The sequence below is a fragment of the Aquarana catesbeiana genome, linkage group LG05 (genome assembly GCF_042186555.1).
Source record: "Aquarana catesbeiana isolate 2022-GZ linkage group LG05, ASM4218655v1, whole genome shotgun sequence".
Taxonomy (NCBI): domain Eukaryota; kingdom Metazoa; phylum Chordata; class Amphibia; order Anura; family Ranidae; genus Aquarana; species Aquarana catesbeiana.
The window spans coordinates 245167753-245187624 of NC_133328.1; the positions used below are offsets into that span (position 1 = coordinate 245167753).

The 19872-nt window shown below is 43.7% G+C and overlaps 1 protein-coding gene across 4 annotated transcripts in view; it reads right to left on the bottom strand.

Moving 5' to 3' along the window:
• Nucleotides 1-499: 499 nt before the first annotated feature.
• TRIP13 (thyroid hormone receptor interactor 13) overlaps nucleotides 500-19872 on the bottom strand; it is a 244675-nt gene continuing 225302 nt past the window's right edge. For all 4 annotated transcript variants that reach the window (XM_073630674.1, XM_073630673.1, XM_073630671.1 and 1 more), the window contains one exon: nucleotides 500-683. In XM_073630674.1, coding sequence (XP_073486775.1) covers nucleotides 588-683 — 96 coding nt within the window. In that variant the 3' untranslated portion in view covers nucleotides 500-587. The remainder of the gene's footprint in view (nucleotides 684-19872) is intronic.

Sequence of the window (19872 nt, forward strand, 5' to 3'; positions counted from 1 at the left end):
AACACCATAGAGGGAATACTAGAAAGCAGCCTTGTCATCTGGCAATGACCTCTTCCAAGCATGGAGCTTCCCAGCAGATTCGTGAATATAGGGATCATTCAATGTATAGCCACTTTGGCTTTTAAGGAATAAAAACACTGATGGAAAGCTGTTGGAACAATTTAACATGTGTGGCCAGTTGAAGATTTATCCTCATCTCTTGTAACCGTGACAACATTTTGGATTATACCTCACTTTTTGTCTTATTTCCAAACAACACCAGGGCAGAAAGGGGGGTTTCAATCACCCCAGTTGAGGCACAGACAAGAATATAAAAATAAGTCTTAACTTACAATAAGAAGATAACTTACTTCACAATTATCACCAATTGAAAATGATCTTGGTCTCCTCATCCCTGTAGTCCACTAATGCAGTTTGCATAAAGGATAAGTGCTCTTTGACTTCAAAGGCAGCAACATCATAGAGACAAAGTTTATATTGGTACACAAATTCCCAGAAAGTTGGTAAATCACCATATATTTCAAAAACATTCAAACAACATTTTTACAATATAAAACAGAAAAGGCGATCATTACATCACAAATATTTTAAGTGCTTTCCTTGAGTGTTTTTCTTTCTTCAAATTGTCGCTCCACTGCAAGTGACAGAGCTTGAAGGAATTTTTCAAGTGTAACTGTAGGAGACTTAAAAAAAAAAAATTAAGTGAAAATATTAAGATTTTTGTAAAGAACCAAAATGTGCAAGTTAACTCTCACGACACAACTTGATCCTAAAAAACTACAAGGAAAAACTTGTCTCCCTTAAGCAGCAAGCCAGTGCTGTCATGCATTACCACACCCCAGTCCAATGAATATCTACACAGCACAGCGCTGCTAAAACCCATATCCAACAAATAAGTGATATACAGATAATCTACATGAATAAATATTCATACACGCTAAAGCAAAAGAATTCCAACTGTCATAACATATTATGTATGATACAGGGGAAGTTCCACACAGGTGGATAAAGGATTAGCAGGTTAACCTTAAAAAAAAAAAAAAACTGGTAGCCTCCCCCCCAAGCCCATAATGAAAATAAAGGAGACCACATCTAAATGTACCAAAACAACCCAACATGTGCTGGGTAAGTTATTACATTAGCACCCATATCAAACTTAGGCAGTTAAAATGTATCATATACTGTATAACACAAACATCTTTGATCAGCTTAAATTTATTTAGATCTAATACTTATTAAAAGTAGCATTTTCATTTTACGGTTTTCTTATTAGTGTTTTTATTGTTATAGATATATATTCTTATGTAGTTTTTAACCACTTGCATAATGGGTACTTAAACCCCCCTCCTGCCCAGACCAATTTTCAGCGCTGACGCATTTTGAATGACAATTGCGCGGTCATACAACACTGTACCCAAATGACATTTTTATCATTTTTTTCACACAAATAGAGCTTTCTTTTGGTGGTATTTAATCACAGCTGGGGTTTTTAATTTTTGCTAAACAAAAAAGATGGAAAATTTTAAAGGAAAAAAAATATCATGTTTGCAAACAGGTAATTTTTAAGATGACACTGATAGGCACCACTGATAGATGGCACTGATGGGCACTGGTAGGTGACACTGATGTGCAGCACTGTTGATGAGGCACTGATAGGTGGCACTGTGGGCACTGGTAGGCGGCACTGTTCTGTACTGTTGGTGGCACTGGCAGGTGGGCACTGAGGAGCTGGCGGCAGCTCTCCATGATCGGGATTGATGTCCCTCTCACAGCTGTTGGTGATCGGCTTTTTTTTCCCCTCCTCACGCTGTCAGCGCGAGGAGAAAAAATAGCCGATTACCGGCTCTGTTTACATCACATGATCAGCTATCATTGGCTGACAGCTGATCACGTGGTAAGGGGTCAGGATCGACCCCTTACTCTGATCTGTGATCCAGCGAGTCTCATAGACTCACTGATCACAGAGCATGCCGGCCGCTTGGGCACGGGAGGACATCAACAGACATACTCCTGGCAAAGCAGGTCCGCGCTGTAGCCGTCATTCAGCTATAGCACGGATCTGAAGAAGTTAAGGTTGAAAAAAGACACAGGTTCATCCACTTCATCTAATAATTTCCATAGCCACGTATATTCTGCTTAATGAGAAGTTTTTGTGAAGTCGCTTAGTAAAGGTTAAAAAAAAAAAAAGCCCATCTAGATCAACCCATAGAAAAAAAAAAGTTGTGAACACACTACTAGTACCACTTTCAAAGGTAAAGACTTCCACAATTTTACCACTCTAACAGTAAAGAACCCGTTCCACAATCTTGGTTAAGCCTTTTTCCTTCTAACTCAAGTTGGGACCTTAGAGTAAACAGTTTATTACAATTACTGGAGTCACCTATGATACATTTATACGTTGTAATGACATCCTTTCTGTAATAAAGACCAGCCAGCCCTGTCTCCTTGTGCAAGGTGACTGGTCTTGTGTCTGCCTCCTCCTGTATTTTCAGCAGGCAGCCTGAAATTGGTGGGGTCTGTTGGGTCTCTCCCGCAGCACTGCTCTCTGCACAGGCTATATGCACACAATGATGATGTCACTGCCACTTTTCCAAGGTAATAGCTGAGTTTGCAGCATCTGGTGTACACAATGTGGATTTATATACTTAGTGGCTATTGAGGAATATATTTAAATTAATTTTTTTGTGCCTGGAGTTTAGCTTTATCTATTTGTTGGCAGTCTCCTGATGAGGCCTACAGTTACACAGGAGTTTTTTAGTAGCTTCATCATGCTACTAATACCTAGCTAGTTAGTTAATTGCTAGATGTAGAAAAAAAATGCTAAACAAATGCCTCCCTGTAAAGCATACAACACAAGTAGCTTGTAGCAGTGCTAAATTCTCCTTAGAAGGATTTCAGTATACTTTAACCCCTTGGCACCGATGTAACACAAATATGTGGCCCCACTGCATTGAGCTTTTTTGCCATTGGGCCACATATTTGTGTACCTCCCTTTGTGCTTGGAGCATGCCTCATGGCATGCTCCCGTCACAGTGACTGGACCCGGTTCGAACGTTTAGGACCCGGTTTGTCCTAATCTGGGTCACCTGATCGCTGTGATAGCCTCTGATTGGCTATCAGTGATCAGTCACTGTGAAGCACATCCCTGTGTTTTCTGTCTCCGTGAATGGATGAGAAAAATACATTGTCTGTCCTAGCAGAGGTAGCAAAAAAAGTGTGTTTAACCACTTGCCGAGCAGCCGCTGCAGTTGTACTGTGGCAACATGGCTTGGCTGTGCAAATCGCCGTCATGTTACGTCGCTTCTTTTTGTGGCCACTGCGAGTGCCTGGTGGTCGCGATGACCGCCGGGCTCCAGCGATCGCTTGTTTCACGGTGAGAACCGGGATCTCTATATGTAAACACAGAGATCCCGGTTCTCTGAGGGGAGAAGAGATATATTGTGTGTTCATAAGCAGTATGAACAACGATCTCTCTCTTCCCCTAGCAAGTCCCATCTCCCCTTCAGTTAGAACACATAGCAGAGAACACAGTTAACCCCTTGATCGCCCCCTAGTGTTAACCCCTTCACTGCCAGTGACATTTTTACAGTAATCAATGCATTTTTATAGCATTGATCATTGTATAAATGCCAACGGTCCCAAAAATGTGTCCGCCATAATGTCCCAGTCACGATAAAAATCGCAGATCACCGCCATTACTAGTAAAAAAAATTAAAATGCTATAAATCTATCCCCTATTTTGTAGACGCTATAACATTTGCGCAAACCAAACGCTTATTGCGATTTTCATTATCAAAAATATTTAGAATACATATTGGCCTAAACTGAGAAAAATGTGCTTTTTTGAAAAAAAAATGGGGATATTTATTATAGCAAAAAGTACAAAATATTGTGTTTTTTTCAAAATTGACGCTCTTTTTTGTTTGTAGCGCAAAAAATAAAAAAACGCAGAGATGATCAAATACCACCAAAAGAAAGCTCTATTTGTGGAGAAAAAAGGATATCAATTTTGTCTGGGGACAACGTCACACGACCACACAATTGTCAGTTAAAGCGACGCAGTCTTGAATCGCAAAAAATGGCCTGGTCATTCAGCAGCCAAATCTTCCGGGGCTGACGCTGTTAAAAAATAAATAAATATTTTTTTTTTTTAATTAGTACTAGTGTCAGTGTGTTTTAGGTAGGATAAAATAAAGCAAAATGCGCACTAATGTTTCTGGGCTGTACTACGTGTACATGCAACTAACTGTGGTATCGCTGTGATCATCAGGAGCGGAAGAATTTGTTTTGGGCTGTTCTTTGGGGGTGGGTCATGGTAGTAGCAAGAAATATACAGCTAAATTAAAAATCCAAATGATTTTCTTTTTACTATTTTGGGCCAGTTCTCCTTTGATGATAAAAAAAATCAAGTTAGACTTACCGGTAACTTGTTTTCCAGGAGTCTTTAAGGACAGCACCTTGAGAGCATGGCTCTACCCACTTGTCAGGAAACACACCTCCACCAAATCTTTAAAAGGAGGCTCCTTCCCACTTATCAGTAGTAGTAGAAAACCTCCGGCCCAAGCTGGAACACATAATCAGAATATGGTTAGTCACAGCATAGTAATTTAATACAATAAGGGCGGGTTGCTGCTGTCCTGAAAGACTCCTGGAAAACAAGTTACCACTAAGTCTAACTTGATTTTTCCCCTAAAGTCTTCCAGGACAGCACCTTGAGAGGATAACAGAGACTTACCCCCACTAGGGAGGGACCATAGCTTGTAAGACCTTTCTGCCAAAAGCCTGCTCGCTTGCTGACAGAAGATCCAGTCTGTAATGACGGACAAACATTAGGTAACTTGACCACGTAGCCACCTTACAAATTTGATCTGGGGTGGCACCAGCTATTTCTGCCCATGTAGTGGCCTGAGCCCTGGTAGAATGTGCTTTAATTCCCAGTGGGGGGGGGGGGGGGGGGGGGGGGGGGATAGCCCCGACTGAGAGTAGGCTGCCAGAATAGCGGATTTAAGCCATCTAGCTATTGACCCCTTAGATGTTTGGTGGCCCTTCTTTTTTTCCAGAAAAAAGTATAAACAGAGTCCGAAGACCAAAAATTTTTTGTTACTTCCAGATAATGTAATAAAGTCCTTCTTACATTCAAATTGTGGAATTTGCTTTCTTTCTCCCCTGAAGGGTTTGAGCAAAAGGTTGGTAGGATGATCTCCTGCGACCTGTTGTGGGCTGACGCTACCTTCAGCACAAACCCCGGATCGGTCTTGAGTATAATCCGATCAGTGTAGATGGATAAAAAGGATTTTTTAACAGATAGGGTGTGCAGTTCACTAATCCTCCTTGCTGATGTTATTGCAACCAAAAATAAAGCCTTAAGAGTAAGATTCTTCAGTGAAATTTCTTGTAGTGGTTCAAAAGGTTCCTTTGTGAGGGCTTGTAGGACCACTGATAGATCCCAATTGGGAAATGCTTAGCAGGAGCTGGTCTGGATCTGGTAAGCGCCTTGAGAAATCTTATAACCAAGGGCTCAGAAGAGATTGGTCTTTCTAGAAAGACTCCCAAAGCGGCTACTTGCACCTTAAGCGTGCTGACTGACAAGCCTTTGTCTGCACCATTTTGAAGGAATGCTAAAATTGACACTAAATTTTTTACCGTTCTATTTGTCGAACGACAGTAGGAGTTGTAGACTTTCCAATATTTAGCATAGGATTTTTCTGGTCACTATTTTTCTACTGGAAAGTAAGGTTGTGACAGACCCTTGTTTCTTAACAACTGCTCCTCAGATACTAAGCGGTAAGGCTTAGACTGGCCACTTCCGGATGATATATCGGACCTTGTAGGAGCAAGTCTTGCTGGTGAGGCAGCTGCCAAGACGGTTTGACTGCCAGCTGTAGAATGGTGGTAAACCATGCTATTTTTGGCCAAAATGGAGTAATTAGAATTACTGCCACCTTCTCCCTCTGTATCTTTCTCAATACCAAAGTGATTAGTTGAAACGAGGAAAAGCGTAACCCAGATGAAAGTTCCAGGGTTGTATTAATGCGTCTGTCCCCTGGGAACTGTCGTTTCTGTAAATTGAGAATACCGGGAGTTGCGTATTTTCTTCTGACGCAAACAGGTCTATTTGTGGCTGGCCCCAGGCCCTGGTGATCATTACAAAAACTTCCGGATTCAAGCTCCATTCTGCCTCTTGAATCCGTCTTCTGCTTAGATAATCTGCCACTACATTTAGAGTCCCCTTGAGGTGGACTGCTGATAAGGACAGCACATGATTGTCTGCCCATCCCAGGATCATTGAAGCTAGAAACTGCAGTGTTTTGCTTCTTGTGCCCCTTTGGTTGTTCAGGTAGGCTATGGTAGTGGTGTTGTCTGAGAGAACCTGGACATGGGAACCTTGAAGGATTGGAGAAAAGGCATCCAATGCTAAGGCGACTGCCCTTAGTTCCCTCCAATTTGAGGACCTTTTTGTCTCTGACTGAGACCAAACACCTTGTATGAAGCTTTGACCCAGGTGAGCTCCCCAACCCCACACGCTGGCATCCGTTGTTACCACCTTTTCTATTGAAAAGACCAAAGCAGGCCCTTTGACAGATTTGCCTGATTTCTCCACCACCAAAGCGATCGTTTGACTTTGATGGGGATTTTTAACTTTGCCTCCAGAGATTCTGTCCTGTGATTCCATACTCTCAGGAGGAAAATCTGAAGAGGTCTGAAATGTAACCTTGCCCAATGAATGGCTGGCATGGTTGAGGTTAGGGTTCCTAGTGCTGACATGACTCTCCTGACTGATAATTCCTGATTTGTCTGTAAGGAGGCCACAACATTTTGGACTTTTATCTTTTTCTCTTCTGGGAGAAAAACGCTCTGTTCGACTGAACAGATTTAAAACCCCAGGAATTGTACTTCCTGGGCTGGATTGAAATTTTTGGATATTTACGATCCAACCCAAGGCTTCTAGATGACCGCGGGCTTTCCTGAGGTCCTCTAATAACTTCTCCCTGGAAGGGGCAAAGAAGAGCAGGTACGGAATTACCGCGATCCCCTGCAGGAGGAGAGGTGCGAGAGCTTCTGCCATCACCTTTGTAAATATTCGCAGAAGAAAGGCTGAAGGGGAGGGCCTTGAATTGTAGGTGCAGAACCTCTTTCCCCATGTTTATCGCCATCCTTAGGAATTTCTGAGACTGAGGGGCTATGGGGACGTGCAAATAGGCATCTCGAAGGTCGATCGATGCCATAAAGCATTCCTTTGTCAATAGGTTTCTGACCGTGAAGATGGAGTCCATACAAAATCTTTTGTATAGGACTGATCTGTTCAGTGGTTTCAGGCTGAGGATTAATCGAAAACTTCCGGATGGCTTTTTTTATCAGGAACATATGAGAATAAAATCCCTGATAATGCTCCCCTGTGGAACGTGAGTTACAACCCCTTGATCTATCAGATCCTTTAACAGGTTCTTCATTGCTAGGGACTTTGTTGCATCTCTTGGAAGATTTGTTATAAAGTACCTTTCTGGGGGAGATCTGAAAATTTTATTCTGTAACCCTGGGCTAGCATACCCAGAATGTACTGGTTTTCTGTTATGCTTGCCCAATAGGGGAGAAAACCTTGAAGTCTTCCTCCCACCTATAACCGGCTGTCATTGCGTCTTGCTGGATGATGCAGGAGGATGGAAAAGGACATTCCCTTTGCCCTTTCCCCTCTACCCTGACCAATTTTTCTTTTTCTCTTGAAGCTTGTTTTGTTCCTGAGCCCTTTGCGAAGGAAAAAAACGTTTGACTGGTTGTTTTTTTCTTCTTGACAGGAAAAGATTTCTTTTTATCTGCAGTCCTGTCAAGAACTGAGTCCAAATCAGGGCCAAACAATAAATCTCCTAGGAAAGGGACCCTGCATAATTTGTTTTTAGATGCTGCGTCCCCCTGACAGTTTTTTAACCATAGTGCCCGTCTGACTGAATTAATAAGGGCTGGAGCTTTTGCTGTCATCCTGATAGATTCAGCTGATGCATCTGAGACATAGGCTACAGCTGCTGAAAGAGTTGAAAAGGAATCCAGGATTTCTTGCTTAGGAGAATCCGCTATTATATGAGCTTTAAGCTGATTTACCCAATACTCCATATTTCTGGAGATGCAAGTAGTTGCCATTGCTGGCTTAAGGTTGCCCATAATGGATTGCCAAGCCCTCTTCAGTCGTTGATCCATCTTTTTATCCATGGGGTCTTTTAAAATCCCATGTCCTCAAATGCTAGATCAGTTGATCTTGACACCTGAGAAAAGGCTGCATCGAGTTTTGGAACCTTATTCCAGAGAGCCACTGAGTCTTCATCAAAAGGGAACCCTTCTCTTATGAGCCCTTGAGAAGAATGGTTTTCTTTCAGGATAAGCCCATTCTTTTTTGATTGTCTCAGAAATCACTGCGTGGACTGGAATGGTACCTGTTTTGGCCTCGCTGAGCCCTGCATACATCCTGTCATGTAAAGACAATTCTTTATGCTCTTCCTCCAGGCCCAAAGTAGCATAAATTGCCCTCAAGAGGCCGTCCACTTGATCCAAAGACAATTTATATTTGGAAGGCATATTCTCCAGCTCATCCCCATCCTCATCTGATTCTTCATTAGAATGAGAAGGGGAAAGGTTCCGAGGACCCACTTTTGCCTCCACTGCCGGGACTAACAGTGAGCCTTGAGAGGACTGTGAGGTAGTAGTCTGACTTGCGGATGGATTTGTAAGTGAGGATCTAAAGGATTGAATGGTAGCATCCAATTCCTTTTTGACAGATGCGATCAGATCACTGCATGCGGAAGCAGCTTCTTCCTTCATCAAGGAGTCAATGCATGCTTGACATAAAGTCTTTTTCCAGCCTTTACGTAACTTAGTTTTGCATGAAGGACATTTCTTTTTAATCCCTGGGTCAGAGCTCTTGGTCTGCCATGATAAGGGAAAAAAAAAGAGAAAAAGACAAACCATCCTTTAGAGTCAGCCTGAAACCATTCAAGATGCTCACCACAGATGCAGAGTGAGAGAAACAGCAGACTCCTATGCCCAGACTGGCCCCCGCCACCAGGGGGGAAACACACTCAAGTCCCACTAAGAACTAGGGAGAAGAGAGCTAGACAGAGACCCCAGGAAAATAGAGCAGAACCTACAGTCTGCTCCTTACCTGGGCCTTGCTGGTGCCTGTCCCACTTGCTGCGGTTCCTGAGTCCATGCTGAGGCAGCAGCGTGATGCTTGTGGCAAAAAGGCCGGTTCCAAACTCCATTAACGCCTCTGCGCCGGAACCGGAAATATAGACACCAGACCTATTCCTCCCTCCTCCCCCTGCGCGGAAATGACGCCCAGCGCCTGCTCGTCGGATGCCGCCCCACTTCCGATTACCTCACATCCAGCGGATGCAGTTCTCTGACTGCCCTTCCCAAGATGGCAGTGGCGTCAGGAAAATTAACATGTCCTGGCCAACATGCCTAACGCACCCACCTGGGAGCGGCGACTCCTGGAGCAGTCCGCGCTCCCCCCAAGCACTAACGAGGGAGGAACCCATCCACTCGGCACTACATCAACCTGTGGAGATGGGAGGAACTGGCTCTCTTGAGGTAAAAAAAATAAATAATGGAGTAGGGAGCCTGGCCTCTTAGGACAGCACCTTGAGAGCTCCTAACTCCCCTATGTGTTCCCTCCGGAGGAAACACAAAAACTGATAAGTGGGAAGGAGCCTCCTTTTAAAGATTGGTGGAGGTGTGTTTCCTGACAAGTGGGTGGAGCCACGCTTTCAAGGTGCTGTCCTGAAAGACGTTAAAGGGAAAAATAAATCAGGAGATATCCATTATCATTTACCACCAAATGAAAGCCCAATTTGTCCTGAAAAAAACAAGGTATAATCCACCTAGATGCACAAATTACACGTCAAAGTTGCAAAATTGGGCTTAGACATTGAGATTGGTTTTACCCTTAGGAGCGAAAGGGGTTAAGGTGTACACTGTAAGCCCACCTTGTGAAAGCAATGAGGACCATACACTAAGACATTTAGATGTAGCCATTAGGTTATGGGGATGAGAAAATAATCAAAGAAAGATCTATCTCAAATTCTGTAATTTTTCCTCCCCTCTGTAGTTCCCGGTCTTCAGCAAAACTTAGAAGTGCCTGTTACTCCAAACAATGCTATGGACTCATGATTCATGCAGGGGCTAACTTCAAAAGAGCATCAAACTCTTACAACTAAGAATAAAACCTAGTGTATAGTCTTCCCAACTTTCCTAAATGTAAGTACAGTGGAACCTTGGATTACGAGCATAATACGTTCCAGGAGAATGCTTGTAATCCAAAGCACTCGCATATCAAAGCGAGTTTCCCCATAGAAGTCAATGGAAACAAATATTCGTTCCGAACTGACTTCTATTGCATGCAATACCGCATGTAGCCAGAGGTGGGGGGTGCAGGAGAGCCTCGGAAATATTCGGGGACAGCTCGGCTGAACTCTGAAACCCTCAGAAAGGCTCGGGAACTGAGTATTTCCAAGTGTTTCCGAGAAGTTCCAAATGGCTCTGAACCATTCCGAGTGTCACCGGCGCCCCTGCACCTCTGGCCAAATGCGGTACTGCACACCACATTAGCTTGAATTCTGCTCGTTTTGCGAGACAACACTCGCGAACCGAGTCAGAATTAAAAAAAAAAAAAAAAGTTGCTCATCTTTCAAAACACTCGTTAACCGCGTTACTCGTTAACCAAGGTTCCACTGTATACATATTGCATGCCTGTCAGACCACTGTGGAAGCACAGAATCCATGTAGTAATCTGCACTACTACAATGATCACCGCAGTCCTACAAGTTCTGTACAATTTAATAAAGCAGGGATTGGCAGTGTGTGCAGTAACCTGGTCTGTCTAATCCAATGTATCAGACAAAAGAAGAGACCTATATACAGGGATATGTAATGTAATACTGACACATAATCACACACATAGGTTGGACTTGATGGACTTGTGTCTTTTTTCAACCTCACCTACTATGTAACTATGTAACTATGTAACCTAGTGCTCAAGGCATAGTATGACCCCTCTGGATTTTTAAAGGCAGACCAGGTGTTGCATAAAATATGTATTTATTGATAACATACAATAAAATGTACAGTGACAAAAGAGTAGCATATAAAAATAAAATATTAATACCAAGTAAGCTCAGGACCTTGCTAATTCAGGAGTACTGCAAGTGAATGTCACAGCTTGACATAAAAATCGATGCTCTGAATACTCAACTGACAACGTTTAAAACACATGCCCTTCATGACCAGCTAGAAAAACAGCTTAGAGAACGGTTAGAGAAATATAATAAGGAGAGACTCATTAAAAAAGACAAGACATTTTTCCGTGATAAAAAGGCTTTTCAGGAGGAGCGCGCATATAGATGGACTGACAACTATAGAGCGCTGAACATCAACAATACATATTGTTGGTGCCCCTTACTGTGCTAATAATAGAGCAAGAACATCTAAAACATTTAAACCACTTATCACGTCTCAACCTGCACCCATGAATGGTCGCAGATGACAGAAACGCCTCTGTCCGGGTAATATCTTGAACAACGACATTTCAGACACAAACGATTCCCCATCTTCATACACTAGAGAGTACCCTAACATGTCACAAAAATCCAAATCTTCCTACACTCACACTAAAACACCTAACCAATCACACTCCTACATCTACCTCACTCACAGGTACATCTCGCCAAAGGGATTTTTTAGATCGCATGCGAGCACAAACCAAGGAACATCAAGAGAATCCAAACAATCACCCACACAAACTCAAGAAAACCCATCCAGCCACCAATCACTAAACATTATAAATTTATCTGATCACACATTATCCACCGATGAAATTTACATTTTGGAAAAGGGCCTCACTTTTTGCCCAGTCACCCATATTAATAAGTTTTAGGTTATCAAAGACGTACATTTATTTGTTCGTAATCTACTACTGAAATGTCTTTACCAAAACACAAGCATTGGAAGGCCTTACTCATAGTACCATTGAATTAGAGGCCATTAAGAGTCTTATGACATTATTGGAAGAAAATTAAATTTCAAGATCTTATAGATTCCCTCGAGCTCGAGACTATTCTAGCGGAGGTTGACGGAATGATTTCCACACTGAAACCACATAAGTCTAACATTATTTCATTGAAAAAGATATCAAGTCTTTACCCTACCCCAAGTACAAACCCCAATGCTGCTGCATTTTTAAAATTGGTCTCAAGGGATATACGAAACCTCAAATATTCCCTTTATGGACAGGGCAACCTTACACATAACTAAGAACTTGCACTTCAGTCACTCCAAGAGAACTCAGCTATTACAATCAAACCAGCCGACAAAGGCGGAAACATTGTGATACAAAAACAATGTCGACCAAGTCGACTTTTGTCACTACATACTGAACAGGCCACAATGGTATAGACATATACCCAAATCCATGATTGATGGTTTCATAAGAGATCTCTGTTAGTCGATCAAGCCTATTACCACAACATCGTTGATAATAATACTTGGGAATAAATTAAGACGGGCTTCCCATGTGAGGCAACGTTTTATGCACTCCCAAAAATACACAAGAATATTCAGAAGCCATCAGGTAGACCAATTGTGCCAGGGAAAGAGAGTCTCACAGACAACCTCAGCAAATTTGTTGATAGATTGCTTCAACCGTTGGTGGAATCTTTCCGACATACACCAAAGACACGATCCACCTCCTTCAGATCTTGGAGGCCTCCACGTCAGTGGTGATACCTTGTTGGTTGCCATTAGGGATGAGCTTCGAGTTCGAGTCGAACTCATGTTCGACTCGAACATTGGCTGTTCGCAAGTTCGCCGAACAGCGAACAATTTGGGGTGTTCGCGGCATATTCGAATGCCGCGGAACACCCTTTAAAAGTCTATGGGAGAAATCAAAAGTGCTAATTTTAAAGGCTTATATGCAAGTTATTGTCATAAAAAGTGTTTGGGGACCCGGGTCCTGCCCCAGGGGACATGGATCAATGCAAAAAAAAGTTTTAAAAACTGCCGTTTTTTCAGGAGCAGTGATTTTAATAATGCTTAAAGTCAAACAATAAAAGTGTAATATCCCTTTAAATTTCGTACCTGGGGGGTGTCTATAGTATGCCTGGAAAGGGGCGCATGCTTCCCGTGTTTAGAACAGTCTGACAGCAAAATGACATTTCCAAGGAAAAAACACATTTAAAACTACCCGCGGCTATTGCATTGCCGACAATACACATAGAAGTTCATTGATAAAAATGGCATGGGAATTCCCCACAGGGAAACCCCGAACCAAAATAAAAAAAAAAAAAATGACGTGGGGTTCCCCCTAAATTCCATACCAGACCCTTCAGGTCTGGTATGGATTTTAAGGGGAACCCCGTGCCAAAAAAAAAAAACCCGGCGTGGGGTCCCCCCAAAAATCCATACCAGACCCTTATCCGTGCACGCAACCTGGCAGGCCGCAGGAAAAGAGGGGGGGACGAGAGTGCGGCCCCCCCCTCCTGAACTGTACCAGGCCACATGCCCTCAACATTGGGAGGGTGCTTTGGGGTAGCCCCCCAAAACACCTTGTCCCCATGTTGATGAGGACAAGGGCCTCATCCCCACAACCCTGGCCGGTGGTTGTGGGGGTCTGCGGGCGGGGGGCTTATCGGAATCTGGAAGCCCCCTTTAACAAGGGGACCCCCAGATCCCGCCCCCCCCGTGTGAAATGGTAAGGGGGTACTTACCCCTACCATTTCACTAAAAAGCTGTCAAAAATGTTAAAAATGACAAGAGACAGTTTTTGACAATTCCTTTATTTAAATGCTTCTTCTTTCTTCTATCTTCCTTCATCTTCTTCTTCTGGTTCTTCTGGCTCTTCCTCCGGCGTTCTCTCGTCCAGCATCTCCTCCGCGGCGTCTTCTATCTTCTTCTCCTCGGGCCACTCCGCACCCATGGCATGGGGGGAGGCTCCCGCTCTTCTCTTCATCTTCTTCTTCATCCTCTTCTCTTCTTCCTTCTTCTCTTTTTCATTTTCTTCTCCGGGCCGCTCCGCATCCATGCTGGCATGGAGGGAGGCTCCCGCTGTGTGACGGCGTCTCCTCGTCTGACGGTTCTTAAATAACGGGGGGCGGGGCCACCCGGTGACCCCGCCCCCTCTGACGCACAGGACATGACGGGACTTCCCTGTGGCATTCCCCGTGACGTCACAGGGAAGTCCCGTCAATTCACCATGTGTCAGAGGGGGGCGGGGTCACCGGGTGGCCCCACCCCGCGTTATTTAAGAACCGTCAGACGAGGAGACGCCGTCACACAGCGGGAGCCTCCCTCCATGCCAGCATGGGTGCGGAGCGGCCCAGAGAAGAAAATGAAGAAGAGAAGAAGAGAAGAAGGAAGAAGAGAAGAGGATGAAGAAGAAGATGAAGAGAAGAGCGGTAGCCTCCCCCCATGCCATGGGTGCGGAGCGGCCCGAGGAGAAGAAGATAGAAGACGCCGCGGAGGAGATGCTGGACGAGAATGCCGGAGGAAGAACCAGAAGAGCCAGAAGAAGAAGATGAAGGAAGATAGAAGAAAGAAGAAGCATTTAAATAAAGGAATTGTCAAAAACTGTCTCTTGTCATTTTTAACAGATTTTTAGTGAAATGGTAGGGGTAAGTACCCCCTTACCATTTCACACAGGGGGGGGCAGGGATCTGGGGGTCCCCTTGTTAAAGGGGGCTTCCAGATTCCGATAATCCCCCCGCCCGCAGACCCCCACAACCACCGGCCAGGGTTGTGGGGATGAGGCCCTTGTCCTCATCAACATGGGGACAAGGTGTTTTGGGGGGCTACCCCAAAGCACCCTCCCAATGTTGAGGGCATATGGCCTGGTACGGTTCAGGAGGGGGGGGCCGCACTCTCGTCCCCCCCTCTTTTCCTGCGGCCTGTCAGGTTGCGTGCTTGGATAAGGGTCTGGTATGGATCTTTGGGGGGACCCCACGCCATTTTTTTTTTTTTTTTTGGCGCGGGGTTCCCCTTAAAATCCATACCAGACCTGCAGGGCCTGGTATGTAATTTAGGGGAACTCCCACATCATTTTTTTTTTTTAATTTTGGTTCGGGGTTTCCCTGTGGGGAATTCCCATGCCGTTTTTATCAATGAACTTCTATGTGTATTGTCGGCAATGCAATAGCCGCGGGTAGTTTTAAATGGGTTTTTTCCTTCGAAATGTCATTTTGCTGTCAGACTGTTCTAAACACGGGAAACATGCGCCCCTTTACAGACACCCCCCAGGTACAAAATTTAAAGGGATATTACACTTTTATTGTTTGACTTTAAGCATTATTAAAATCACTGCTCCTGAAAAAACGGCCGTTTTTCAAACTTTTTTTTGCATTGATCTATGTCCCCTGGGGCAGGACCCGGGTCCCCAAACACTTTTTATGACAATAACTTGCATATAAGCCTTTAAAATTAGCACTTTTGATTATTCATGTTCGTGTCCCATAGACATTAACGGTGTTCGCGTGTTCGAGCGAACTTTTTTCCTGTTCGCATGTTCTGGTGCGAACCGAACAGGGGGGTGTTCGGCTCATCCCTAATTGCCATTGACGTGGAGGCCCTATACAGTTCAATCCCTCACAATTTGGTGCTCTCAGTTATACAATGCACATTATTATGTTCGAACAAGTACACTGGGCCATTGGTTGAATTCATTGTAGAATATCTTGAGTTTATTCTTAAGCACAATTACTTTTCTTTTGACAGTTCACACTACCTCCAGGTACAGGGCGTGGCTATGGGCACCGGCATACGCCAACCTGTACCTGGGGGAGTAGGAGAGATTGTTGTTCTCAGATGATGTGGCATGTAGTTATACCAGGCATGCCACAGCCTGCTATCGCTACATTGATAATGTTGTGCTATGGGATGGTCCCACTGCATCCCTTCTTGAATTTATTAATTTAAGTAACACATTCAATCTCAAGTCTATAATTCATGATGTATCCAGAATTTCTTTCTTGGACTTGACAATTATTAAACACACTGCTGCGGGCTTTCTGTAGTGAACTCTACAGCGGGCAATATCATCCTTGAGGCTTCCAGTTTCCAACCTGGACCCCTGTTGGCATCCATCCTTTTCAGACAATACATCAGGGCTAGACGTAACTGTTCTAACGATGCCTTGTTCGAAAGGGAAGCACTTACATTGAGAACAAGATTACATGTTAGAGACTACTCCAACGGCATTTTAAAAAAAGCATACAAAAAGGCCAAAAACAAAGTTAGACGTGATCTCCATCTCCCCAAAAAACCCAATAAAGATCTTTCACCAACACGGGTAATTACAAGGTTCTGTCCACAGCATAGACAGATTAAGGATATCTTATATAAATACTGGCATTTACTTAGAACAATTTGTCTCGTTAACCATTCATTACCTATCGGAGAGCTCCATCTCTACGTGACAAACTTGTGCACAGCGAATACAAAACTAACAAAACTACAAAACTAACAAACATGACAGTGCTAAACCAACAGGGACATTCAGATGTGGCAATTGTAACTATTGCCAGTATATGGACACCAGGAAAAATGTAAACTTACCAAATGGAGAGAGGCGCAGACCCAAATTTTTTGTCAATTGTCGTACTGCAGGAGTGGTGTATTTACTGCAGTGCAAATGCAATTGTTACCATGTGGGAAAAACCAAACTTGCGCTCTGGTGAAGAATTTGCAGACATTTCGCTAGTATCCATAAGAAAGACCCTAGTCTCCCACTTGGGACATATAGGTGTACGGTGCACTTTGACCACACTCCCAAAGTGCGGTTTCTTGCACTAGGACCATATTCCAAATGAACCAAGAGGTGGCGATACTAATAAGCTACTCCTACAGAGCAACCTGAAGTGGATCTTTCGCCTCAATGCCACCACACCTCCAGGCCTTAAGGAGGCGTTTAATTCAAACCATACCTGGAAGGTTTCCAGTCAGGGATATGTGAATTGGACTTGTAGGGATGTTGCTATGGGTTCTCTCAGCTATATTACTGTTGTGGCTATATGCACACATATAACTGGCCAGACTGCTGGTTGGAAGCTAAACAGTGGGGACCTTGAATGGAGAGTGTGAACAAGTTTTGCTTTTTGACTGCTGGTGATTGCTGGGTTGCATTTTTAGGTTCTTTTGGGGCTTTTCCTTGTAGCTTTTTAACACCTTTTTTCTGACACTTTTTAAACAGATTTTTTTTTCTTTGCTTCCTTCAGCCTACTAATTAAGGAGAGTGGTTAATTGGTCACAGGTGCTTGAGGCCTATATAACCTTCTGCAGAACTCATTGTGAGCCTGCTCATCTTTGAGTCTGCTGGAACTCTGTCTAAGTGGAACTGGTCTAAGCGGTGAGTTAAAAACCAGAGTTAGTGGAACTGGTCTAAGTGGTGAGTTAAAAACCAGAGTTAGTGTTGTCTGAGTAGTGTGTGTGGATCATTAGTACTTGTGTACTGTGTAGTGCGAGTGCATGTAGGTCTGCGAGTGCACGTAGGTCTGCAAGTACCTGTGTATTGTCTTGTTGAGTACCTGTGTATTGTCTTGTTGAGTATTAGTGTCAGGAAGCTAGTTGTTAGGTAATTTGGACAGGGTATAATCCCCAATCCTCATTAAATTTAATAGGTACGATGCCTGGCGGGTGTGGAGAGGCGACTCGTTGTACATCTTGCGGCATGTATGCATTCCTTGATCATCCGATTGAGGGAGACTACTGCTGTGCAAAATGTAAGCTCATTGGTTCCCTGGAAGCCCAGGTTGTGAATTTGAGGAAGCAACTGTCAGCACTGAGAAGTTCCTCCATACTAAAGGAGAGCCAGGAATGTACATGGCAGATGCCGGCTGGGGCCAGCACAGAGGCGGGTGGAGACAAAGAGGTGCAGGCACTAGCAAAGAGTAGATGGGTGAAAGTCAGGAAGGGTAGAGGGGGAAGTGCCAGGGAGGCTCCATTGAGTGACATTGGTGAAACCAGCCAGGGACCAGCACTGCTGGAGCTGAGGGACTCTCCTAGCTGCCGGGGGAAGAACTCCTCCAGTGAGAGTGGGGGGGAGGGAAAGGAAAGAGATTCTGGTGGTAGGGGACTCAATTCTTAGGACAGAGAGGCCAATCTGTAACAAAGACCTGAAGCACTGAACTGTATGTTGTCTACCAGGCGCTCAAGTTCGGCACATCATGGATCTAGTGGACAGATTACTGGGAGGGGCGGGGGAAGACCCAGCTGTCATGGTGCACGTTGGCACCAATGACAAAGTCAGAGGCAGATGGAGTGTGCTAAAGAATGATTTTAGGAACTTAGGAGCTAAATTATGGAAAAGGACCTCCAAGGTAGTATTCTCAGGAATACTACCGGTACATCAAGCCACACCAGAAAGACAGAGGGAGATTAGGGAAGTAAACAAGTGGCTGAGGAACTGGTGTAGTAAGGAGGGGTTTGGGTTCTTGGAGGACTGGGCCGACTTCTCAGTCGATAACCGGTATTATAGAAGGGATGGACTTCACCTAAATGAGGAGGGTGCAGATCCGCTGGGAATGAAGATGGCCAAAGAGTTAGAGGGGTTTTTAAACTAGACGATGGGGGGAGGGTCCAGAGGTAGAGATAGTCCATAGATAGATATAGATAGACCATATTGGCCCCATAAAGAATGAGGAAGGACATCTGGTTACAAAGGATGGGGAGATGGTGAAGGTATTGAATTTATTCTTCTCCTCAGTCTTCACGAGGGAATGGGGGGCTTCAGTAACTAAAACTGCAGTGTTTATCCTCACGACACATTACAGGAAGCACCTCCATGGTTAACATGGTTGCGAGCACTGAACTTATTCTCTCTGGAGAAGAGACGCTTGAGAGGAGATATGATTTCAATATACAAATACCATATTGTTGACTCCACAATAGGGATAAAACTTTTTCGCAGAATGGAGTTTAACAAGACTCGTGGTCACTCATTAAAATTAGAAGAAAAGAGGTTTAACCTTAAACTACGTAGAGGGTTCTTTACTGTAAGATCGGCAAGGATGGGGAATTCCCTTCCACAGGCGGTGGTCTCAGCGGGGAGCATCGATGGTTTCAATAAAGTATTAGATAAGCACCTGAACGACTGCAACATACAGAGATATTATGTCTATGACTATGTAACATGTGTTGGCCCATACAATTTATATTGGTTTCATATTTATTTTCTTTTGTACAATATATATATATATATACACACACACACACACACACACACACACACACACACACACACACACACACACACACACTTATCTTTACATTTATTTTCAATTTTATTTTTATTGTTATTTTTATATTTATTTTATTTCATTAATCACCTTTATCATTATTTTTTTTATTTAACTTTCACTTTCACCCTTCATTAACTTTTGTTAATTATGTCATTATTCTTTCACTCATTCATTACCTTTCACCTATTCCTAATTCTGTTCAATAGATTTATCTAGATGACAAGATGACGTTATGTTTGTATTATGTATTTGTATTATCATTTTGACTATGCTTAGGTGAGCTTCTCATTGCTGACCACCAGTTGGTGCTATCCCTCACTGGACTATGCGCAGATTGCCGGCTGGACCCCCCTCCAACTGACTACCTCGGACTTGGGTCGCTCGGAGGAGTTAGCAATCAATTTCAGCTGTTTATACTAGTTATTTAAACCCCACCGCCAGCTCAGACACCCACACTGATAGTGTCAGGCTGGTCTCACATTAAACCAGGCAGACGGCTCATAGGTACGTTGTGAGTACACCCTAGCAGCTTTACCTCTCTAGATTTTTGTATATAGACTCAAATACTGGACTAGCTCTCTACCTTTGTACACTTTTTTGTTCA